This window comes from Pelodiscus sinensis, chromosome 7 (assembly GCF_049634645.1).
Source record: "Pelodiscus sinensis isolate JC-2024 chromosome 7, ASM4963464v1, whole genome shotgun sequence".
Taxonomy (NCBI): Eukaryota; Metazoa; Chordata; order Testudines; family Trionychidae; genus Pelodiscus; species Pelodiscus sinensis.
In genome coordinates this window covers 63,734,242-63,759,987 of record NC_134717.1, presented here as the reverse complement: position 1 = coordinate 63,759,987, position 25,746 = coordinate 63,734,242, and the positions used below count along the sequence as shown (strand labels likewise).

General features: G+C 48.5%; 1 protein-coding gene across 1 annotated transcript in view; it reads right to left on the bottom strand.

The window, feature by feature from the left end:
* Positions 1–14,440: 14,440 nt before the first annotated feature.
* NDUFA10 (NADH:ubiquinone oxidoreductase subunit A10) overlaps positions 14,441–25,746 on the bottom strand; it is a 39,724-nt gene continuing 28,418 nt past the window's right edge. The window contains exon 10 of the mRNA XM_075934070.1: positions 14,441–14,899. Within this exon, the coding sequence (XP_075790185.1) occupies positions 14,831–14,899 (69 nt within the window). The 3' untranslated portion in view covers positions 14,441–14,830. The remainder of the gene's footprint in view (positions 14,900–25,746) is intronic.

Below are 25,746 nucleotides of genomic sequence, written 5' to 3'. Positions count from 1 at the left end.
TGTACAAATACAGCACAAAAAATTGCCCTCCCCTCCACCCCCCAAGATCCATTCGTAACACATGCCCTAGCCACTGATGTCTTCTCTTACAAACCATTTGCGATAGAGACCTCGAGGGAGCCATTTTTCTAACCTCATCCTTCAAATGGATTGTAACCGACTTCCGATTACGGCTCTCGGTTGGACGCCAGAAAATCCAACAGGGAGGAGGGTAGACCCAGGATGACCTAGAAGTGTACGATTCTCCCTAACACAGAAACACTGAATTGCAAATGGGAGGACTAAGTCACGTGGCAGCTGATAAGCAAGCATGGAGAAGATGGGTCGTCCCCTGTGCTGAAAAACACAGGATGGACTAAGGTCCAATGTAAAGCCCCCAAAATGCTAAGAACATGAGAGTGGCCAGACTGGCTCAGCCCAAACGTCCATTTAGCCCAGTGTCCTGTCTGTCGTGACGGAATGGACAGAACAGGGAATCATCAAGTGATCCCTTCCCGGTTCTCCACACCCCAGGACCAAAGCCACAGCTGGGTCACAGCATATGCCGCTAACTATTGTACCTGCAGGCTAGCCATCAGAGCTCTTCCTTGCCAGCCATTTGCCACTACCCTGCGTCCACATGCATTCCGGGGACATAACGGTCTGTGCGGAATAGCTACTCATTAGCACAAGAACACTGGTTTAGATGATCGCCCCACCCCACGTATATCCCATAAGGGGCCAAATTCCCAATGTCACCTCATCCCAGATCAACAGGGACAACATTACGGGCACTGAAATGAACACAGAGCATCTCTCCTGTGAAAAGAAAATGGAAACACTCTTCCCCTCCCTGCCCTCCCGAACACAAGACAAATTAAACGGATGTATCCTTCCCCGAAGGCACATGTACAACTCCCATTAACAATCACAGGAGCTAGGTACCCACACCATGGGTAGAGCAGCTCGCTGGGACAAAACCTCGCTTGGAGACGAAAGGTGGTCAAGAGAGGAGACTCGTCAATCAGCAAAGCCTTCCAGGGCTAGGGTGGAATGATAGCTCTGTATCCTCCACAGTTCCACTCAAACAACTGTCAGGGTCACCTACTGCACACTTCCAGGGCTGCTGTAAATCTCCACACAAAGTATTCAGTTCCAAAAAATTGTACAGGCCTCATTAATTAGTTAATGTTTGTAAAGAACAGAGGATGGACAAAGAGGGGAGAATTCTGGCAACGACTCAAGGAATTCCGGCACCCAGCGCTCATTGAAATTCATTACAAAAAGTCCAAGACTACAAACATAAGAGCTACCTAGGGAGACCCTGGTGATCAGAGAGATTGTAACAGTGAAAGACAGGGGGAGAGAGGCTATAAAAGAGGATGCAGCAGTAATTCCAACCAGAAGTAGCCAAAAATGAAAAGGAAGCAGGTCCACCAAAATCTGGACATTTGGGGTTCATTTCACGAGGCATACCGGAGCGGTCGACAAAGGCTTCCCTGGTTGACCGCGGCGCATCCAGACTGCCCCGCTGTGCCGCCAAACAGCTGATCGGCACAGCACGGTGGCCATTAAGATGTAAATGAAGCAGTCATTATTTAAATCACCATTTCATTTTCCTATGTCTAGTAAACTCATCTACATGGCTCCATCGACGGAGCCATGTAGTCTAGACATACCCTTAGAGTTTAGGTCGACCTCAGTCGCATTATGTGGATTTTATAAGTCAGGGTGGCCAACCCATTACAGGCAAAGAGCCAAGAGCCAATGGAAAAACTCGGGTTTGGCTTTTTGGCCACATCAGGCTCCCGTCAGCCGGCACCATCTTGCCAGCGCCATTTTGCTTCACCGCACTGGACAGCTCTCCTGCACCCGGTGAGCACAGGGAACCGAGGGCCAAGGGCCGTTTCTAGGGGCGCAGGGGCGGCTTCACGAGCTGCACTTTAAGGGGGGGAAGGACCAATGAGTCCACATGACCAAGCCTCTTCTGTCAACTTTAACCCACCTCCTGGTCATGCCAAAGCGGAGTAGTACTTCATTCTTCAAGCAGTCCTGGCCTGCACACGGAGGAAGGCACTGGTATGGCAGGAGCCACCAGATGAGGCAGCTAAACAGTCTTACAAGTTCTTTCCCTTTGTATGAGATCAGGGGGCAGCTTTGAGACACATGCTGTACTGTTAGGTTGGTGATGTAGGGTCTTTGGGGGAAGTGGTTGCAAACAGCAACAATTTCTGCCTTACTGTCTCTAGAGTTGATTCTTAGTGCAGAATTGCTCCCTGGGGATAGGGCTTTGGTGTTCTGCTGTCCTGAATGAGGGGGTTCCCTGCATGCCACTGGTGACCACCTCTGTTCCAAGATTGTGCATACACTATAAACAAACTAGATACACTCAGGATATACCCATATTTCTTCACCAGTGGAAACCAGACACACAGGGTTCCAACATCTGCTCCTGCTTGGCAGAGAAAGGTCAGAACTTCTCACCATCAGCACAAGTAATAGAACGTAGACTTTAGCGAGCTGAGAGAGTCTGGTGCTATGCGAAATTACTAGTTAGTTAATTAAAGCTAGGATAGCAATGACCTCAGGAAGAAGCCAGACTGCTGGAGGGACCCAAGATAGCTAAGAAGGGGATAGCTGGATTTTGCTGTCCAGTCTGAAGCTGGCAGGCCCTACTTTGGGATCTGCTCTTTCAGATTTTGAGAGTGGTACTTTGGCAACCGTGCTGAAGAATGGAAGACGCTTGATTAGTTTTTGGGACATTGTTCCAGGAAGCACAGTGCATTAATCAAAAATGCTTGCAGCTCCCGGGTCAAAGCAGGTGAAGTCCTAATAAATATTGAGCAAAGAAAGTAAAGCTCAACCCAGAGCAGTTTAATAAATAAAAGGCTATTTAAAAAAAAAATATCAGCACAGCGCTTTGGCTTGTGCCAGCTCATATGTCTTCAGAAGCAGCTTTGGATGCGGGTAGTGAGCATTCAGGCCCCCCTGGAAAACCCTGGATAGCTCCAATTACCAGATGGAACCTTCGTTGTTTACACTGCAGAAGCGAAACCTTGCAAATTTCAAACTGTGATCAAATGTCAGAGCATGTTTTCCAGGCAATATTTCTCCTGACGCCACAAATCCTCCAGAACGTTTGCACTTAGCACAGTTGTTACGTTAACGTTTTAAAATTTCAGCTGTGATAAACATGCGCGACTTTGCCCTCCAGAATGTCATCTCGCAGCTCCCTGTATTTCTAGTTGCGTGTATGTCCCTATCAGGAGCTACCTATCAAAGATCTTGTTCCCCAGCCTGACCATAGGGCTTAATGCTAATGTGGCACAAAAACAGAGAGCTAGACAAATAGATCCCTGATGAGTTTCCTTGTAGCACCCTCTAGCAGGCCAGGCCCTAACTGCAGCTATTCTTCACCTCAAACTCTTTTTTTTTTTTTTTTTTTTTTTTAAGTAAAAAAGCAAAAAACAAACTACAGGTTAGACCTCCCTGATCCGGCACTCTCAGGACCTAACCCGTCCTGAACAAGAGAGTTTGAGAGACCAGAGGAGGTCAAGGCTCTTAGGGGAGCTGCCAGTGGCTAGGGACTGCTGGGCTGGCTGGGTTTCATTCCCTGTCCCTGGGCTGGCTGCTAGCCACTGAACTCCCAGATGATAGCTGTCGGGGCTGTCTGGTCCAGAGGCTATCCGGTCCAACAATATCCATTGTCCACAGATGTTGCTGGACCAGAAAGTCCTAGACCAGGGAAGTTCAGCCTGTATGCAATCCAACAAAAAACCCTGCATGCGCACCTATACTGGCTGTTTTGATGGTTCAGACAACAGATATTTTCTGTCTACCCACAGAATAAGCACAGCAAAGGGAAACAGCAGCACAACCGTCCCCAGCCAGGCCTTGGAGGGATAAGGTGAGCAGCTGAGTAGGTAAATTTCCAAGCCCCTTCTTCATTTGTATCCTCAGTAGAGACTCTAATGGGGCTGACTGAAGCGGTGATCTCTCCATGTGTTGAGAGCAATGCTGGAGATCTGACTGGGATATTTTAAGAAAGTGACATTAAACACTGGAATAAATTGCCCAGGGAGGTTACGGAATCTCCATCTCTGGAGATATTGAAGAGCAGGTTGGACACACACCTGTCAGGGATGGTCTAGGCGGTGCTTGGCCCTGCTGTGAGGGCAGGGGACTGGACTCGATGACTCTCGAGGTCCCTTCCAGTTCTAGTGTTCTAGGATTCTCTCTCTCAAGCTCCCTTCCCATTCTAGTATTCTAGGATTCTACGCCATGTAGGGAAAACAAATCTCCCAGACGAGCTTTGTCAGAGCTAGCCCAGGCATGGTTCCTTGAGCGGTAAATTATATCCACAACTCCAGCGTAGATGAGCTCAACACACACCGGACTCTGGGTTTACCGACTGCTACGAACAACATGGTCCACAGCCCTTTTGGCAATAAGTCTGTTGGACTTGTGGGGAATGAGCCATTATCAGGTGCATTCTAGAAATGACACAGCAATAGCGAGAAATCTATTAATTCCATTAGGGCTGTGAATTTTCTAGCACTTTGGGGAGCCACAGGTTTAATACAAAAGAAGAAAGTTGTGCAGCGGAATCCCAGAAGGTGAAATGTATTTCATTGAATGCCTGACCTAAGGCAGCCTATGATTTTAGCTCCACTGGTTTGTGTTGTAAGTGGAAGGTTTAGTGAAAGCCATGTGGGAGAACGGAGTGGAATTTCTGTATTTGGAGGAGGTAGTCCTCCAGTCTTTCCGGCCTTCAGCTCTCCCAGATGATCGGTGGGATCTGTAACACATTTTACGTCTACAGCTACAGACTTGACTCTCGCGGGAGCCACTCCTGATGGCCACAGGCAACTTTATGTGCAGGCAGCACACCCCATCTGTTCAGGGTTTCACTCCGATTGGCTGCAAAGACAAAACCCGCTTCATTCCTGAACGGTGCCATCCACACGCAACGCCGTGAGTTCTGCGCTGGGTGGGACAGAACAATTCCAAGAGTCCAGTGAGCTGCAGTAACGAACTGAACAGCCATTGGGAAGGGTGCAAACCGAGATGGCCTTTTCACAGATGGCAAGTATCCTTCCCTACGCATGTTAAGGCCAGGCCCCGAGCTGGTGTAGATCCATGCAGCACTGGTGGAGTCAATGGGCCAGCCCCCAGCTGGTGTAGCTTGGCACTACTTCATTGAAATCAAAGGGTGTGCACTCAGCGGCTGTCAAAGAGCACAGCTACCCTGAAAGCCAGGGCGCTACGCTCATGCATACCCACTGAGTTTCTTCTGCATGTTCTCCTCTACCACCAGGACCTACGGGATAGGCCAGGGCTACTCCACTTTGGAAGCCCCAGGGGCCACAATGAACTGGAAAATGGAGTCAGCGACTTGCTAAGAACAATTTCCCACCCCCTAGGAATTCTTAGAGCTGTGCTTTTCCTTTTCCTCCTCTGCAACCTTGAACGAACAGGAATCGGCTTCTTAGCCATGCCTCTGCTGCGGCTTGCCTCAGCTCCCTGACAGCAAGCGCAGAGAGCCGGCTAGACTGCCCTGCACCCGAGACATAAGCAGGGAAGAGGCAGGAAATATAGAAAACAGGCACCAACTTTACTGCTGACCCCCAATTCTTTACCATCATCTTGCCTAGCCATTGTGGTGGCATCTACTAGCTCACTGGTTCCAATGGCATTGCCAAGGAGTTTGCGAGGACGACCTTATTATCACGACCGTCCTACACAGCCGTGACTCTAGAAATGGCAGAGCTAGCCGAGGTCACGTAAGCCAGCCCTGAATCCCTTCAGGGTTGTTGGGTTTTTTCCCAGCTGGTCAAATAAATGTTTAGAAAAGCACATTAAAGCCCTAGCTGGTTTCTCCGGGGAGCGATCAAGATAATTTTCCTTGGCCAGAGCGCGGTAGCAGGGTCAGGCTGTCAGCTTCTATTAAGATTCAGATTTGCGTCACTGCACGGAAAGCACTTGGCTGTATTGCTTCTCATTAGATCGCCGGATGATAAATCTGATCATTAACTTGCTCCGCTTGGCTGGTTGGAAGGTTAGAACCTGAGCTCTCTTGCTGTCCCAGCAGGGCTGTCGCCGTACCGAGTTCCCACGAGGAAGGACGGCCTCGCAGTACCTGGATTCCTCCGGAGTGGCAAACCAGCCGGCGTCTGACGAGGGCCATCTTGCACGATGCCAGGGTTTGTCACCGAGGAGCTGGTGGGTCTGTCTCCCCTGCACGGCTTAGCCCAGCCGTTTGCAAACTTTTTTTTCTCATGACCCAGTTGAAGGAAGTTGTTGGTGCCGCCACACAACGTAATGTGATTGGAATGTAGGCTCCGGGGTGGGGTTGAGGACGGGAGCTTTGGGGGGGCAGGGCTGGGGCGGGAGGGGCTGACCTCGAGCAGCTCCTGGTCAGCGGTACAGCGGGGGGCTAAGGTAGCTTCCTGCCTCTCCTGGCCCCACAGCTGGCAGCAGGTTCCCAGCCAGTGGGACTGCGGAGCTAGTGCTGGGGGCAGGGGCAGTGCATGGAGCCCTGTGTGCTCCCCCACAGCTAGAAGCCAGGCCTGCTGCGACCGCTTCTGGGCTGCAGCGCAGTCTGTGGTGCAGGCCAGGCAGGGAGCTGCCTTAGCCCCCCCACTGCTCACCTGATCCCCCTGCAGCACCGAGACCTGGCACTCAACATCCCACCCCCCCAGTCCTGGGTCTGACCCCCCTTTGAAAAGCAGTGGTCTAAGCCCAGCCTCCCCTCCTACCCACACACGAGCACTCAGACCCAGCTTGACACAACATTGAACCTGGGTCACGTCTGGCGCTTAGGATCCCGGGGCAGCGTGTGGTACCACGCGCAGGCTGGGAGAGTTCTCCAATGCCCCAGGCCTTTCCACCTTCTCCCTGTCTGTGCATCAGGCTGGCGCTCACAGCCTGTCCCGGTTCCTCCCTGCTCCTCACGCCAGCAGGGCAGAGGTGCACCCCCAGGCTCTGGCGGGCGTCTGCTGAGAGTCCAGCCATCCCCAGCAGTGCAGGAGAGGCGCCCAAGCCCAGCAACGCTGCCACCGCACTGCCGAAGGGCTGGGGGAGACAAAGACTGAGACAACCGCACCTCCGTGCGGAGCAGTAACAGCCGGCCCAGGGCACACATTGCAGGGCAAAAGGCTCCCTGGCAAATCGAGAGCCCCCGTGGCATGAGCAAATGGACCAGGTGCCCAGCCTGGCCCCAAACCCCACACCTGGCTTGCCTCAGATTTGGCAACAGGAGAGAGGAGCCAGGGGAGCAGGAGAAGACCTGGGCAGCTGAGGGAACAGGAGCAGGCCAGCGGAAGGGGCCAGATCTCCAGTCCATAGCCCTATCTAAGAAAGGGGGGGGAAGGGATGGAAGAGGAAGCCAAAGCTGGGGACGAAGCCCCCGCCCTTTCTGTTCAAGTCTGGGGGGGAGGCAGCAGCAGTCGGAGCGTTTTACCTGCAGGTGACCCCCAGAGTGTTCACCGTACAGAATAGCAAGGGTTCGCGTCAGCCGAGCACAGAAGCCGCCCCCTGCCCATGACCCCCTTCCTACCCCCATAATGTGTGAAGCAAGATGGGTTCGGGGAGTGTGTGTGTGGGGGGGTACATGCAACTAGTGCTGTACTCTAGCTGGGGGTTGCTGGTGGCTGCTAAACCAGGCCATTTCTGCCCAGGGAGTTAGTGCACGGCCCAGGGGGTGGAAATCTACAGCACGCTGCCCATTAAGTTCCCAGGCAGACACTGCTACTGCACAGGGAAGAGTCGTGTGTGTTTGTGTGTCCGTCTGTCTGTGTTGTTCCAGACATACTCACTGACGGTATTTTGAAAGCTCTTACCAGAGGCGTTGAAATGGCCATGCTTAGAGAGTGCTAATAGGACAGAGGCAATCTGTGGAGTTTTGCGGAAAGATAAAATACCAGGTACCAATTTTTTAGTGTCTTGAGCACAGAATTCCCCCGGTAATAAGGTTACTTACATGTCACTAACATCCAACCCAGCCATTTCTCCCAGTGCCTTCCCCTCTCCTTGCCCTTGTTTTGGATAGCAACATTTCAGGCGCTGTCTGGGAAGTTACCCCCGGGATTTGCACCAGAGTGCGCCCTATCGGGTTTTGGGTGACACCTGTACTGGCCAGTTGGGGCAACGCTCCGCCGGTTGCTCTAGTAAAAAACTCCTTATGTCCCGACCCTGACAGTTTCCCCAGCTACCGCAGGCAAAATTTACCTCAGCCAATGGATTAGGGAGCAACACAGGAGAATTTGGGGCAGTTCTGGTCCCGGTCTGAAGGGAGGCCGAGCTGGCTCACGCCATGGCGTACCGACCAGGCAGCAGGCCCATAGAGCCCAGTTTCAGGGCTAGCCGGCCACGGCCGAGGGGGCTCGGGCCAAACAGTCGCCGGCTGCCCTGGCTGGCTTGGGGCGGGCAGTGCGGAGTCCAGGCCTGGGGCCCAGCTGCAGGGCGAGCGGCAGGTCACAGCCCCAGCCTGGCGCGGGGCAGGGCAGCTCCAGGACAAGCAGTTGAAGAGCTCGGGCTGCCCAGTTCACTTCCCCCTCCTCAGCCGGCGCTGGGTCGGCTGCCCCGAGCTGCTCCCCCAGGGGGCACCTATCTGGCTCGTTCCTCTGGGCCCACAGGCGGCGGCCGTGGCGGCGCTGGCCGGGTGTTCCTTGGCTCCAGGGCGGGGCCTGGCAGCGGCGCAGGCTAGTTCTCCTCTCTAGGGCCGTGTGGCTGAGCCCCCCCCAGGGAGCTTGGTAGAGCATCTGGCTTCTTCCAGGGTTGGAACCCAACTGAGCTCTGAGCTCCTGTTTTTATACTTCCAGCCCCGCACTTCGGTTTCCTGGGGGTGGGGCTGGGTTGTTCAGGCCCCCAGGCAGTCTTAGGGAGTCCTTCCCTGTCCGGGTGGGGTGGGGGGGTCAAGCTGCCTCTCGACAGGGCTACATAACTGTTATTGCATGTTTAACGCATGCGAGCAGACAGGGTACACATACTACAGAGTGTAACTGTGCTACTCAGCATAGATTGGTCAACCCATGCAGCTGCTTCTGGGCTGCAAACACAGAGATAAATGAAAGCCTCCCGAGGAGATAAATATGTCAGCGTGTGGTCGTGCTGTGACGCAGAACGCTAAAAAGGAGAAAAACGTTTCTATATTTCCATGGAGATAATGCCCCCTCGTTGGGCCTTGCAGGGCTTTCTACCTCAGCTGGCCTGAGGCAAGCACCCCGCCTCCTGGGCGAGGACCCCGAGTCACTGGAGGAAAGGAAAGGGGTTAGGGATGACCAGGGCAAGACGCTACAGCTCCGGAGAAAAGGAAAAGGGCCATGGCTGACCCGCGCTAAGGAAGGCAGAATTGAGGCCACACGCCAGACCAGCATGTGGATTCCAGAAGCGCCAGTTGGAACCCGCGTTCCCTCCAATTTGTTTTCATTGCTGTGTGGGATAAATTTTGTTACGTGTACCAAGACATGCACGGATGTGCACCACCGGCAGAAACACAGGCTGCCGGCTGCGGCCGCCCAAGCGCTCAGCTCACAGGGAACGCTGGTTGGAACCGGAGAAGACGTGGTAGGAGATGGAGTGACAGAGCATTCGGAGCACAGCAGGGAAGGAGCACGACCACCGGCAGCACAGGGAGCAGTGTGACATGCGGCTTCCCCCTGCTGGCCAGCAGGCTGCAGCGTTTAGCGCACGCCTAGCTCCCTGGCAGAGGGGCTTATCTGGCTTTGGCTTCAGCAGCTCCCTATCAACAGCGCTAAGCCTGAGGTAAGCGGAAACCAGAGCGGCCTTTCACCCGCTTTCCCTCAACCCATTTCGAAAGCCTGGTGTGAAACCAGGGCGGCTGCTGGACAGAGCAGGGTGGAGGAACTGGTTTAAACTGTACCCAAATCAGCCACTTTTCAAGCACAATCAGGGCCCAACGGGGGCGGTGCACCAGCTGTTTTCACCACAATGGCATTTCCGTCTGGGAGCAGACAAGCAGGGAGGCTCCCTACAGAACTCGGGCAGGGAAAGGCAGAGACTCGCAAGCATCCCAAAGCCCAGACAGAGCGCAGACTCCCCGGTCAGCGTGGCAAATCGGCACAGGGGCCGACGGAAATGAAATTGCACACTGGGGTTTCCCCTGGACGCCGTCTGCAGATGCCCCGTTGTGATGCGGCTGGGAGGGGGCCGGTGAGGCAGCAGAGGCTGCACAGCTCAGAGCTCTACTTCAGTCCTGAGGACTCCTCCAAAGCCCTTGGACACTTCCCCAGTGGCTGTAACGGGCACTGCGTGGATCTAGATGCAGCGTTATGAATCTCGTTCTGCTAGCAACCGGAGCGTCCCCTGATCTCACCCTGCCGCAATCCCAACGGGAACGGAGCACACGCGTCAAGCCAGGCCAATTAGGTGAGTGCTATTGTCTCTCAGAGGTATTCGCGAGTCTGGCCTGATCAGAAGCGTGTCCCTTCAGCACAGTGCAACGTCAGATCCGTGACACAAACCCTGTTATTTACTACTTGCCCACACTGCAACCCTGTGTGCCCAACAGCCTGCTGAATAAACGACCTTCGCCTCTGCACAAGTACCAGGCAGAAATCCTGCCTCCCACTGCCAAGATTCACGTCCACAAAGTTCTGATCGTTAACAGCTCCTGGGTTCCGAGCCTTCCCAAGATTCCTGGCCGCACCAGCTTTGCTTCACAACGCCAGCCAAACCTCCGCTCATCTGCGCCAGCGGTTAATTACCCTCCCTACAAACACGCTGTGGTTTTATTTGCATTCCAGGTTGGGCACCCTTGGTGCCCAACATTAAGTGAGCAATTTTGTACATTTGGGCCTTAATGACTCCCCCAAAGCTGCGCACACCAGCCCCGTCCAAACTCCACTCCCTCCTCCTAACACATAAGGGGTTACACTGCAGTCGGTTATGCTGTCATTTCATTCCAATCCACTCCAGTTTAAGCTCTTCCTTTCGGAGTAACTTGTTTCAGTTCCGAAACAGCTGTTGCTAATTATGCAGCTAGGAAATATTATGCAGTAACATTAATCAACTGCCTTTGGCCAGTTTGCCATGAAAAGCTATTCTGTTGGAAATGTTTGCTGATCTCCAGATAAAGCCCTCTCTCAGCAAGGGAGAGGCAGCTCCGTGGCATGCCCAGTTATGAAAGGGGGTGACACCACACAGCTGGCTCAGCTTGCTGACTGTTGGACAGCACACCAAAAAACCACACCCAAAAGAACACGGACCCTTAAACCTTTGCAATGGTTCGGCAGCTGGTGTGCTGTGACCCTGTCCGTCAGGCTGATCAGAACGGTCTTTTTGTTTCCTTCTTCTCTCCCCTCGGCCGGTCCGTATTCATCTGTTGTCTCGTCTTTGTGCAGCAGCTTGCGCAAGAACAGCCTAGTCCCTGGCTGGCGCTCCAGGGTACCAGCCTTCGACAAACTACGCTAAGTCCTGTGGCACTTTATAGACCAACAGATTTATTGGAGCACGAGCTTTCGTGGGCAAAGATCCACTTCGTGAGATGTACATAGTGGAAAACATCTGAGGAAGTGGGTCTATGCCCACGAAAGCTCATGCTCCAATAAATCTGTTGGGTCTCTAAGGTGCCACAGGACTTCTCGTTGTTTATGCAGATTCAGACTAACACGGCACCCCCTCTGAAACATGTCACCATGCAAAGCGTCAGACAGAGAAATAATAAGTAATAATCCCCTGCCACTAGTTCGCTTCAAAGTCTGAAGAGGGGAATTCTCCTTCCTTAATAAAAACAGGCTAAGACCCCTGGTGTTGCGTGAAGGTTTCATTATGCACTGAGCAAAACAGGAGTCGTTTCCTTGGTGGCATCTGCTCCCAGGGAAGCACCTGTTCAGGGCTTGGCTGGATCGGGCCCGTTTCTGGTTCATGAACACCTCAGGGACTGGCCTGTGTGTTACCCGTCACCCTCGGTGGCAGATCCTCAGAGCAGGGGACAGCCCCTCCTTCCCGGATAAGGCGACGTCGACATAACCACTCACAGCTTTAGAACGCTGGTTGCTCGGAGGATGGGGGTGGGAATAAGCCACGCCCTGGAGCAAGGCAAGTTGCACTAACCTAACTGCCAGCACGAAGAGAGCTCCCTGGAGCACTGGCAGTGCCATACACTCGGCAGGGTAGCCAGCAGGACAGGTGCTGGCATCACCTTGCAGATTTTAACAGGCAGAAGGGCCCATTGCAATCGCCTAGTCTGAACTCCGGGATAGCACAGGCCAGGGGGTTTCAGGCAGCCAGCGGTTCAGTGCCGGCTGGTGCATCTGGAAGACAACCAGACTCTCACTCTGCCAGTGGCAAAAGGCCAGTGACAAGGCGGACTAAGTGCCCAGACGCGAAATCCCACAGAGCACACTTTAGCCTGGGGTCTTGAGGAGCAGCCACACCCCTTTTCAAATCTCCTAAAAGGCAGGGGAGGTGCGGGGGCTCTGCAGTTGACCTTGGCAGGATGCTGAATGCTAACTGATGTAATTCGAATCGAAATACTTTTCCGTGTTGGTTCTGAGGGCACGCTCCCCCAACGGGACCTTAGAGGCAGGAGGGCTAGTTGCTTCTCTCGCACGGTTAGTGTACAGGCCTTGGAGGGCTGAAGTGGACAGTGAAATCTGGAGAGTTTATGCCATATGCATTGTCACAACGCGAGCTGCCTGCACTTTTTTTCCTGCTTGGAATCACGCTCCCTTCCCTCTGAAGCAGGGCTCGGGGGAGATGCCCTTTGTCGAACAGGACTCTGCATTTTCGGCGGAAGATTTGTTTCCTGCCATGCCCACTCTGGAAAGCTCAACGGCCTTTTCTGGCCCTCCAAATACCAGAATGTCACATTCCAGCAAGGGAGCGTCTTCCACGTTCGTACGTGCAAAGCCAAGGAGTCCCCGCAAGGGCTGGCTTGTGAAACCAGCATTGCACGTCTCAAAAAGGACGTGTCAGGCCTCTCTCCTCCACCCCTCTTCAGGGATTGCCGTGGGTCGGCACTCAAAGCCCGGAGGGAAAAGCTAATGTAATAGATCCTTTGCGCACACAGTTCTGCTCCCAGCTCCTCTGCAAGAGGGACACAATGGTCCCAGTGGCTGCAGGTGCTTAGAAACTGGCCTATGCCGAGAGCTGGCACACGGCCGTCGGGATTGGTGCGAGGGACAAGGAAGCGAGCAGTTGTGTGGCCTGCTCCCCCAGCCAGCCAATCACTGCAGGGAGTAACTGCTGGACAGCAGCAGCACGTGGAAGGTCAGTAGTAACGTGCCCGCTGGCCCGGGGCAGGACATGCTCCTGCCATCCCTGCCAGGCAGGAAATTCCGCTAGTTCAGCACTAGCCGCCGTGGTGGCCCTCCAGCCAGGGATGTCGTGCTGGCAGGCAGTGGATGTGCCCACACAGCCGTGACGCACTGGCTGGGGAGAGCCGCGCCACGGCCCATGCCTGTTCGAAAGGCTTTGGGCAATCTGTGCTTGCGGGCGAGCCAAGAGGAGGGCTCCGTCCCTGCTTCGTTCGTCGGCCCTAGCTCTGCCTGCCTCTCATGGTGGACAAGGCTGGGAGCTGCAGATGCGCATTGCCACGTGGGGAAATGAGGCCGGAGGATCTGTGGAGGCCCACGGCCTGAGTGCTCTGAGGTGCTCCTGACAGGTCTGACATGGGTGGACACACACACCTTGGACTGGCCAGCTTCACCTGCACACGACATTGACGCCCGACTTAGACACCGATCCGCAAGCCTGGCTGGGAATGGAGCGTTAGCAACACCCTGCCGAATGGGGCAAAGCAACTGATGTTCGATCAGCCCGAGGAATAGACAAGCACCCTTCCGGCCCAAATCAGCATCTAACTGGGCCCCCACGGCCACTTTTAAAGCAGCCTTTTCCCGACGGGCTGGTGCAGGAAAGGGTAGCTGGCCCAAGGCGAATGCTTATACAAACGCATTGCCCTCCCTGTTGGAGTGTCTGGCAGCACGGTCGTTCGATGATTAAAGTACTTGGCCCCTGGCTGGAGATGCAGAATTACGACAGACTGAATCTGGACAGTGCTGCTAGAAATAATGCCAGGAGGTCTAATTTTTAGGATTGGGAACTAAAGCCAAATGAATCATTTATTTAACAGAACTCGGTAACTTGGATTTGTAGGGACAGATAAAATAATAATGACTTTTACTTTGCCTTTTATATGCCAACAATTTGATTTATGGCTTGCTATTAGAGGAAAAAATTATGTGCACAGCTGCTGGCAATTATTGTGAAATCTTTACAGTTTTAAATGCAACAAATGTTTTGTTGTTTAACTGGGACTGCTATTCATTTCCCTTCTCTCCTGGTGGCTTTTTAAAAAACACATCCATTTGTTTGCTTGGATGTCAATAGCTGCTAAGGAGACATTCCAACTTATTTATAGAAACACAGCCCTGCTAGAATGGTGAGCCCAACAGGACTTGGGAGAGCCAGGCAGGGAGATGCAAACGGGAGAAAATCAGAAGGATATAGGTTTTATTTCTTTCAGATCTGTCGAACAATCACAAATCCTGTATAATAGGAAGCCACGGTTTTGAAGAAGAGACGATTCCGCGCAGATCTTAGAGAGGCTACTGCTGCACTGTCAGATTATTACAATTATTGCGAATGATCCTACAATAAAAACACACAAGCTGATTTTTACAAGGAGGAAACAAGTTTCCTTCAATTAAATATTACGATGGTTTGCTTTGCGGCCCCTCTCTAACATGGTCATTTCCAAGCCATTCGCATGTATATCTTCTGTGCACCCTACACAGCCAATGGTGAGCAGAGAGATTGCAAGCAGCTTCTGTATCATCCAAGGTCTGTGGTCATTCAGTGGTAGGGCTTCAACCGGAGGCAGGTTTCATTTCAGCCAGATCCATTTGTCCCCCACCTCGGAGTTGTAACCGGTGTCAAAACTGCGACCAGGAAGCTAGAGAAAACAAAGAAGCTTCGTCAGGGCTTGGCCAGTCATGAGGATAGATCACTTCTTCCACACTTCACCCCCCCAACACCTTTGGCCAGGTTTTCAGTTTAAAAAACCTCCATACCTGGTGATTTTGGGATAGGCAATTTTCCAGGGGAGACCACTTAGCATTTTCTGAAAAATCAGTAAGTTGAATTGGGCATCCACAAAATGAGAATTTGCTGTAAAAACCACTGGCCAGTATTTCTCATGGGTGACAGCTTCACAAACCTGGCCATGTTCCTAGGAGATCCTAGAGAGTAATTATAACGAGCAGGGACCCTAAACGTTGAAAGGGGTTGTTGTAATTTGTCCCATAGAAATGGAGTTCCGTAAATGTCCGTATAAGTGCAATTAAAAGATGGCATGCATGAAAAACCCAGTTAAAACTAAACCATTTTACACACATGAATATTCAGCCTTTATATGCAGATGCAAATTGAATCCGGGATGTTGCCGGACCAGAGAGTCCTGGAGCAGAGAAGTCTGACCAGTATAATACTGCATGCACTCAGTAGACACACACTAAGGCCTGAACCTACACTCTGATCCACATGGGTGAAACCATACATGAGAGAGCTGCACGAATTCCCAAAATTCAATGAGAGGCCAAACAGAGCCTCTTTCAGCCCTTTTTAAACTGAGCTATTTAATTCCTCTGGAGGCGACACGGGCAAGAATCTAAGAATGCCAGAAATTCCCAGGTTCCTATCCGCAGGCAACAAAAGCCATCTCTCCCTAGGAAGAGCTAGTACCTCACTAACAGCAAGTGTACAAAGCACACCACAGTCCTCAGAGAGGCTGATGTTCAGCATGTGAAGAAAACACTGTAAAAACCTACAGCTACACTACAGCTCACCTAACAGCAAACACTGATCTGTGGGGTACAAACACTTCCCTGCCGCGTTTCCCCCACACAGACATCGGCGACAGAGCACGACCCACAGGCAGCTTATTTTTCTTTTTTAAAAGAACCAGTGAGGTCTGGGTAAAGAGCTAGTTAGAGCAAGGGCACTGCTTGCAGCACGGCAGGAGACGTGTCATTGATGTGGTCGATAGTGGTTTGCTACGCCATCGAATATTTATCTATTTCTCAATAACAGCCTCACCCCGCACTGAGGTAGGAACGCGAGCAACGTCGGTGACGACAGAGGATCAAAAGAGTCACAAAAGGGTTCTGCGTTTTGAACACGCCTCCCTCCCCACACCAAAGTCAGAAACTATTCCAAGTCCTCTTTGATCGGATTCTCTAAGGTTTCTAATTTAAAGCCGCCTTTTAATGCCTTGTCTAAATATCAGATGCAGTCATGCGGGGCTGTTAACAGCAGCTCCTGCTGAGCGAAGAGTAGATGTCTGTGATAGTGTCATTTGTTTCCATCTCTGCAACACGTTTACTGTGGAAAGCTGGAGAAAAGAATCTAATAGGACACCATGCCTGCTGCATCTAGCTTACATCTATTGCTTCTAGCACAAAATCTGCTCTCTTCAGCCTTCGTCAGGCAGATTTAAAGGGCCCCTTTGATATTTAAAGCAATTCCCAGAGGATGATAATCAGATTATTAAAGCCATGGGAAGTCTCTGGGAAAAAACATGAATTTTATTATTTCATTTCTGAGAAAATAGCCACTCTTAAAAAAAATAAAAAATAAAAAAAACCTCACCACATTGTACCTCCACCACAATTCAAATGATCCAAAACAAAGATGCCATGTGTTTTTTGTTAAAGACACAAAGTACATCAAAGCAATCTTTATGGTCTATTTTCATCCAAGAAGGGACTGAGTTAGTCAGTCTGTCTTTTGCAGTGGGCTTGGCAAAGACACTGGTTAAAAGACAGGGCCAAGATATTATGAATTTGGGGACGTATTACTCAACAGGGTCTTAAACTGCTACAAAGTCCAAGGGAAAAGAATACAGTGAAATGAAGTCACATATCTAGTGAGCCATGCCATGTAGCAACAGCTCAGAAAATAAACCTGCAGCAACCAAGAGGATACAAAGGGACTTAACTGAAAAAACGTTCCATGAACAAACGGCATTATCCTTAACTGTTCATAATGGAGGATTCAGTCTGGAACCCAAATGAGCCTACCCGAGAGGAACAAGACCATTACTTCTTCAGTACCTATCCCCTGTTCATAAAGAAGAGTATTTAAAAAGCCTGTAACTCCAAAACCATTGAAGAAATAGTTATGGTTTGTTCTCAGCACACTACATAGCGGACACCGCTTTCCTCAATGTAGAAAGACTGCAAAAAAAATCTTTCCCGAAGATTCTCGTGAAGTCCTTTTAGGTAATTTCAACGTGCATTTAAAAATAACTTGTGAGTAAGCACAGTTTAGGCATACGGAGGGCTGTCAAGTGATTAATCACAATTAAGTTTTTAATCACACTGTTAAATGATAGAATACCATTTATTTCAAATGTCTTGGGTGTTTGCTTCATTTTCAAATATATTGATTTATAGACTCAGACTTGAAGGTCAGAAGGGACCATTATGATCATCTAGTCTGACCCCCTGCACAGTGCAGGCCACAGAATCTCACCCACCCCCTTCTAGAATAATCCTCTCACCTGTATCTCAGATATTGAAGCCTTCAAAAACTTTGAAGACCCCAAGATGCAGAGAATCCTCCAGCTGTGATCTGTACCCCATGCTACAGAGGAAGGCGAAAAACCTCCAGGGCCTCTGCCAATCTACCCTGGAGGAAAATTCCTTCCCAACCCCAAATATGGCGATCAGCTAAACCCTGAGCATGTGGGCAAGACTCACCAGCCAGACACCCAGAAAGTTCTCTATAGTAACTCCTATCATCCCTCCACTGACCTATTTACCACTGATAATGAATGGTCAATTAGTTACCAAGATCATGTTATCTCATCAAACCATCCCCTTCATAAACCCATCTAGTTTAATCTTGAAGCCAGATAGATCTTTTGCCCCCACTACTTCCCTTGGAAGGCCATTCCAGAACCTCGCTCCTCTAATGGTTAGAAACCTTCGATTTCAATGACAACAGAATAAAAAGTCTATACAGTGATCACTTTATACATATTTCTGATTACAAATGTCTGCCCTATTAAAAAAACCTTGAAACTTGTATTTTCAATTCACCTTGTGCAAGTCTGATTTCTATCATGAAAGATGAACTTACAAATGTGGAATTATGTACCACAAAACCCCCAAACAAACGAACAAATGCTGCATTCAAAAATAAAACAATGTAAAACTTTTGAATTTAAAGTATACTCTGTCCTACTTCTTGTTCAGCCACTCAGCCAAACAAGTTTGGTTACATCTGCAGAAGACAATGCTGCCCACTTCTTGTTTACTATGTCACCTGAAAGTGAGACCAGGTGTTCGCATTATGGATGTGAATGGTTAACAAGTACACTTCACCACCAATTCCAGTTAACTAGTGGGGCTAGAGCAGCTCCCCGCCCACAGCTGGTAAGGGGCTACGCCAGCCCCCTTGGGTCCGTGCAGAAAGGGGGCAGGGTTCCACTTCCAAATCACAGCCACGCTTTCTTGGACAGAGGCGGGGTAAGACGGCCCTGTTCACCTGCTGCATACCTCTTTGTCCTAAGGTGAGTCAAGTTGCAAATCTCACTGACAATAAACAGAGTTTCTCAGGAAGCAGCAATGAAAAAAAAAATCAGTTAATGCATGTTAATGATGGGGCGGGGGGATGGGTTCGTTTGCAGGACTGCTGTGCTTGAGAAAACTGGTCAATTTCACTAGGGCTCGAGTCAGATGAAGGGGCTGCCAAGGTCAAAATCAGAGCAGGCCTCTCCTCACACAAGGAAGAGGGAAACCATTAGGTCCTGGAACGTGCCGCAGTTCCATGGCATCAATGGCCAGGCAAAGACCCCGCCTGGGTTAGAGGAGCAGTGGGGCAGAAGCAGCTTAGCTGAACCCATCCATACTGCCCCCTCTGGTAGGCTCTGGCATGAGGGGTGGTGGCCCGGGAAAACATGTGACTGGATTGCTGCTCTCTCTGCCTATCCCCGATTGTTTGAATTACCCCCTGGGAACAAAGGCAACCTGAAACTCTAGGTTCAGGGAGGGAGGAGCGTTAGGAAAAAGACAAGGCCACCTGTGTCCCTTTAATTCCTCCTGGACTTTGCACTGTACATGGCAGGGCTGGATTTCCAGGCTGCCTTATGATTTAGGTTCCCGAACAGGAGAGGACTGTGGGGTGCAATTTATCTTCATCGACAGATCCTAGAACCCACCTTCTGATCAAGAAACCAAAGAGCTCAATTGTCGGTAGACCGGAAACATCTCCGGGCCTTGGCCAGCTACTGTGAACACAGAGCACGCAAGCACCTGCCCCAAAGCGCTTCCAAGCACACGCAGGATGGGGCGACAGAAGCAAGCGAGCAATGGAAAGATCCAGCACGTCATTCTAGTTCATCTCTCCTGCAAAGCGGCCGCAGAGCCTTTTCCGCTACCCTCGCAGAGAGAGGGAAGAGACCAGAAAGCAAGCCTGGCTCCCTTGTGGAACACTGCGCTGAATTCATCAAGCGTGGCCAAAGGAGAACGACAGAGAACGCAACTCCTCAAACTGAAAGGCTGCTCTCAGGACAGAGCTCACTCCTGCCAGGGGATTAACTGGCTCAGAGTTTTAAAAAGCAAAATGGGGGGGGGGGGGATGGAGTTTACTAATTAAATTAAAAACTCAAGCACTGAAGCATGAGACAAGACCATGAATACGATGAAACGCCTCTTCGAAAGGTATATGTTGTAGCACCTCAAACTGCTTCGGTGAGGAGTTTATGGTACATGATGGTACACCTCATAGATCCTCAGCGTCGCTGCAAACCAGACACGCATCGCCAGAGCTCCCGGAGAGTTTAAACAATCTGGAAATGTCTAAATCCATCATGGAGTTTGGAGCCTGCCTTATTTTTCAGAGGACCAGAGAAGAACTACTCTCCTTCCTCCAACTCCTTGGCTGCTCTCCTTAACCGCGGGGCTTAACCGCTAAAATAGGCCCATAAATAACAGGTTTTGAACACTGTTGATCAAAGTGTATTTAAAAACACACGGCATCACTCTGCAAAGTACGGAGGCTTTTATCAATCTCCAGCCTTTTCATTTGCTGACCATTTATAGTAAGTACCACAGGGGCACCTGTCACTGCTGCTATTAGTTAAGGTCTGTTACTGTTTCCATTAGAAGCCCTGGTTTTCAGAGCTTTATAGCTAAGGTTGTTTATTTTAGCTGGCTGTAAATTCAAGTGCACACTTTTCATTTCAGATACAGTTTCTTCTTGGAACTCTTTAAATATCAGCAGTGCTGGAATTTTTGGGGGAGGCTTGGTATTGCTTCAGTGCAAAATTCCCTGCAGAAAATAATAATAATAAAAAAACCCTGTATGGCAGATACACATCTTCAGATGCTAATTTTAAGACTCTGCTGCAGTTCCTGATTTAGGCAGGACTCCCAATAAAGTAAATGGGTGTTTTAGGCCAACTAATGAACACTGATGAGGGCTGTCATGCAATTAAAAAAAAAATAATAATGATATATTGCTCTATTAACCGCACTGTTAAACAATAACAGAATACCATTTATTTAAATTTTTTGGATCTTGTCTACATTTTCAAGTATATTTATTTCAATTACAACACAGAATATGACTGTACAGTGCTCACTCATTTCTGACTAAAAATACTCGCACTATAAAAATGATTATAGCATTTTTCAATGCACCCAAGATAAGTATTGTAGTGCAATCTTTTTATCATGAAAGTTGAACTTATAACATGTAGAATCATATACAAATACAATTGCATTAAAAATAAAACAATGTAAGACTTTAGACAATTCCACTCAGTCCTACTTCTTGTTCAGCTGGTCACTCAAACAAGTTTGGTTACAGTTTGCAGGAGATGCTGCTGCCTGCTTTTTATTTACAATGTCACCTGATGTTCTCTCATGGCACTGTTGCAGCTAGCGTTGCAAGGTATGTGCCAGATATACTAAAGATTCATGTGTCCCTTCAAGCTTCAACCACCATTCCCGAGGGCATGCATCCATGGCAATGACAGTTTCTGCTTGACGACTATCCAAATAAAGCGGACCAACGTATGTTCGTTATCATCATATGAGTCAGATGCCACCAGCATATGGTTGATTTTCTTTTTTTGGCGGTTTGGGTTTTGCAGTTTTCGCATCAGAGTGTTGTTCTTTTAAGACTTCCGAAAGTATGCGTCACATCTCCTTCCTCTAAGATTCTGGAAGGCGAGTCAGGTTCTTAAAACTTGAGTCAAGTGCTGTAGTTATCTTTAGAAATCTCACCTTGGTACTACTTTGTATTTCATCAAATCTGCAGTGAAAGCGATTTTAAACATGTGTTGGGGTCATCAGCCGAGATTGCTAGAACATGAACTATATGACAGAACGTGGGTAAAAGAACAGGAGTTCAATCACCACCAAGAAACTCAGTCACAAATTTAGTTAACATATTTTTTAAATGTGCACCATCAGCGTTGAAGTATGCCCTCTGGAATGGTAGCCAAAGCAAGAAGGGGCATACAAATGCTTAACATACCTGGCATGTAGCAATACCAGCTACAAACATACCATGCAAATGCCTGTTCTCACTTTCAGGTGACATTATAAATAAGATGCAGGCAGCATTATCTCCCATAAATGTAAACCAATTTGTTTCTCTAAGCAATTGGCTGAACAAGAAGTAGGACTGAGTAGATGCATAGGTTCTAAAGTTTTACGGTTTTGTTTTTGGATGCAGTATTGTAACAAAAAACAATTACATTTGTAAATTGCACTATCACAGTAAAGATACTGCACTACAGTACTTGTATGAGGGACTATTTCCTGTGTCATTTTTACAAAGCAAATATTTGTAATGAAAAGAATATGAAGTGAGCACTATACACCTTAGTATTCTGTGTTGTAATTGAAATCAATATATTTGAAAATGTAGAAAAATATCCAAAAATATTACATTTCAATTGATACACTGTTAAAAATAGAGTGAGTAAAACTGTGATTAATTGCAATGAATATTTTTAACTGTAATTTAATTTTTCTGAGTTAATATCCTGAGTTAATTGTGATTAATCAACAGCCCTCGTATTAACCTAATATTAAAGTAACCTATTCTTCGCTGAAGCAAACAAACGTTACAATATGAACAGATGAGCAACCATCCTGTTAAAATGACAGGCTCATTAGCAAAACAGTTATCAATGATCTCTGGTTTTCTCTAGGTGCTTAATGCATAAAACGTGTCAAGGTTCTCATCGATTTTGGTGGCCCAACTTGACCATTTTCGAGGATAGGGTCCCATCTATTTGCTAGTCACTTATGTAGTCTTGGCCTAATACATGTATATGGGCATGAAAAGGGTGATTAAAACTGCAGTTATGCCGCCAACATAAGCAAAAGTAACATCGGCCAATCCAAATATTTTCTACACGATTGCTAAAAAAATAAACAGAAATTTTGTAAATAACAGAGGTTCACCACACTTTTTTCTTGCTGACATGTTCTAAAATTCTATATCGATTTATGTTACTGTATATAAACTGAACTCGATTGCAAAAATTTTGGTCATCAATGGGAAACCATGAGCTCTCTCAGCTGGCATACCTAGCAAGTCGAAAAATATTGTCTGTGGTACCAGCAGTACCCCCAGAGCATCAATCTCCGCGGCAGTGAATGCAAGCCCTGAGGTAATACCTAGCTCTTACCCAGCACTTCTGTAGCTCAAAGTATTTTACAATGGAGATCAGTATTATCACCACCCTTTTACAAATGGGCAAACTGAGGCACAGGGAGGTGGTGTCTTGCCCAGGTCACCCATCAAGCCAGTGGCAGAGCGGGGAGCAGAACCCAGATCACCGCAGGAAGAAGCAGAAGAGCCAAATGACCAGAGCCATGCTGAGAAACGTGATAACTGAATATTTTTCTGCTTAGTTGGCACTAAGATGCATCTGAAGCCTCTTACCTCTTGGCTTACTTATGACTAGTGCCACATTAACTTCCTTGAGCAAAGCAGCAGCAGGTGTTAGAAATGCAAATTTTAGCTCCAGAAATGTAGCTCTACACAGAAGCCAGTTTGTGTGTTGTCAGGAGTGCTTCTCATCAGCGAGAGCTTCCAAAACCAACACTCTCCACAAACCAAGAAATTCAGAAGTTAGAATGGACTCTTCAGTTTTAGCTTATCCTCTACATCTGCAAAATGCAGTGCATAAGCCATGCAGTATTTTCCATTATTTTGGAGCCCTGCAGAATCCAGCCCTATAGAGCAAGTCAAGAATAACCAAAGGGAAACATAACGAGGCCAGTGTCCCTTTGCACAGTAAAACAAATCTAAAAAAACCCCCAGCAGCCTGAAGTCTTTCCCTATTCCAAGAAACAGCTTCCAGCCTATGAGATACTAGGATCAGCATCAAATTTCATCCTCACACTTTTTGCTGGAGGCCTCCTGGGTGGTCCAGCGGAGGCGAGTGGGGGCACTCTGACCAGAATGAAATAAAGCTTGCTTCCCAGCTATTTGCTTGAGTTGAATAGGCATCTCGGAGGGGCCCCCTCTCCCCCATCATGCTCCCATGGGGTGGTCAGGAGAAACACTGAACTTGCCTCTCCCTTTTTACAAAGGAAGCACTCTCTGTAAGGGCTACAGAACTCTCGAACATGCTTGATCCAACACAGCCTGAATCTGGTGACCTTCTGGGCATGCTGCAAGAGACCTCCATGTAGCAGAGATTTGGGAGGGGGCTGACAGCACGCTTCTCACAACGATGGGGAAGAGATGTTTTTTAGGTTTCTTGCTGAGTTCCTGCTCAAAATTATTCATTTTCCATTAGCACTGGCATTTTATTGTATTAGAAATGACGCAACCTGGAATCCAAAGCCTTGACATTTGTATCATTTAAATTTAAATAAACCAAACGGATGTTACCAAAAAGGTCCCAAAAAGTTTTACAGCCATCTATCGAGCCTTCAAACTCAGCATTCACTTCTTTTGTAATCGACTCCATAATCCTACTATTTCTTTAGCTGTCTACAGATTATTCCAGGGAAAATAAGGTAGAGAAGACTAAAACTTGCAAAGCAAAAAGCAAAGTCGAACAAAAACCTTTTATGCTCAATTTCATAAGTAATGAAAAAAGGACAGAACTCCCATTTTCCCCCCTTTGCAGGTCGGCTTTTTTTTTTTCGTTTTTTTTTTTTAATTACCAAATTATTTAATCAACTGTTTTTTGTTTGTAAGACTCTTGAGGATATTTTATCAGACAAAAACATGTTCACATAATTAACTCAAATGCATACACATTGAGTGTGATGGCAAGAACAATTTTTATTTACTCTAGTTTGTAATCTGCTAAAAAAGTAATTGTGTAGAAACAAATTTCACAAAGCTCAACACTTGGAAATTAGAATCCTGTCTTGTCTCCTGCACATCTGTCTTTATTAAACTTTTTCTTCCAAGCTCTGAGAACAGACAGTGCTCTGTATTAAAGCTGTCAAATATCTCCATTAAAATAAAAAATGGAAAGGGAGACCTTGATCCAGAAAAATGAAAACAACTTAAGATAGTAAAGGAAAAAATAGCAGGGGAAAGAAAACAGAAGATGCTGTTGCCATAGCAGCTGTCTTTGATAAAAATCACACATAAAAAGGAAGGGAGTTACCCCAACAATAATTAGCCTCCTTAATTTTGGAAAAACAAGAGAGCCTAAACTGAAACACAATTTACAATGTAATTACTTACATTAAAGAAAGAGCTGCAGTGCTCTAAAAACAGGGCAATGTCTGGCTTGGAACTAATCTTTTCTTTTCAACATAGCGAGGACATTTTCTGTGCAAGTTAACACAGAAATGGTGAAATGCGATGGTGTTTGTCTCAATCACAACATCTAAAATCGGAGACCAGTGGCCAAAATGTTTATTCCTCCCCAGTACAATTACTTCTGCGTTAACCCTACATTTCTTATTCAGACACAGTCTCCCTGTTGCTCACCCTGCCTCAGGAATCTTCAACATCTTGACTGTTTTCTTGTAGTATCCCTTGTGTTTATTATAAAGGTAGGATTCGTGCGACCGAGCGTACTCTGTGCTAAGGAAGAAGGGTGGGAAGATCTGAGGACTACCTGAGTGTTTATTCCCATTTTAGGCATCACCCCAGCCCCAACCGGAGCTGCCACCATCTGCGTGAGGAGCACTTCATGCCCAACGAGGACCCAGGCTATATTTTCTTTTAGTTAATGCTCTTCTTGGACTCATATTATCACTATATAGTAAAAATATCTCTCTTTATAGAAGTCTTATCTTTCGGGGTTGTTGTTTTTTGCCTGGGGAGGGAGGAATGGGCATTCAGTGAAATGGAAAGGTAGGAAATCCAAAACCGATCGAAGATCATGGGTTTTTCCCCCACACACAACATGCAATTAGACTGCGGAACTCATTGCCACAGGATGTTACCGAACAAGATTCTAAGAGGGAATGGACATTTTTATGGATCACAAGAACACCCACAATTATGTCAGTTAACTCCTAAATAAATGGCACGGAGCCACTCCCACCTTGCACAGGGGCCCACAGAAGCTGCTGAGTAGGCCTCCAAGCTCAGACTTTCTGTAGCACCGTGTGCTGACACCCCCCTTCCGTGACATGAGCTTTGGGCTTCCCTAGCACTGGCCCCCTGTCCTCCAAGGGTGTTTCCTAGTGTAGGGGCAGATGGCTGGCTGGAGGAAGAGATGGCTCTTATGGAGCACCTCTGCTGGGACAGACCTGGGAGGGGAGGAGCAAGGAGCAGACAGGTTTTAAGTGGGAG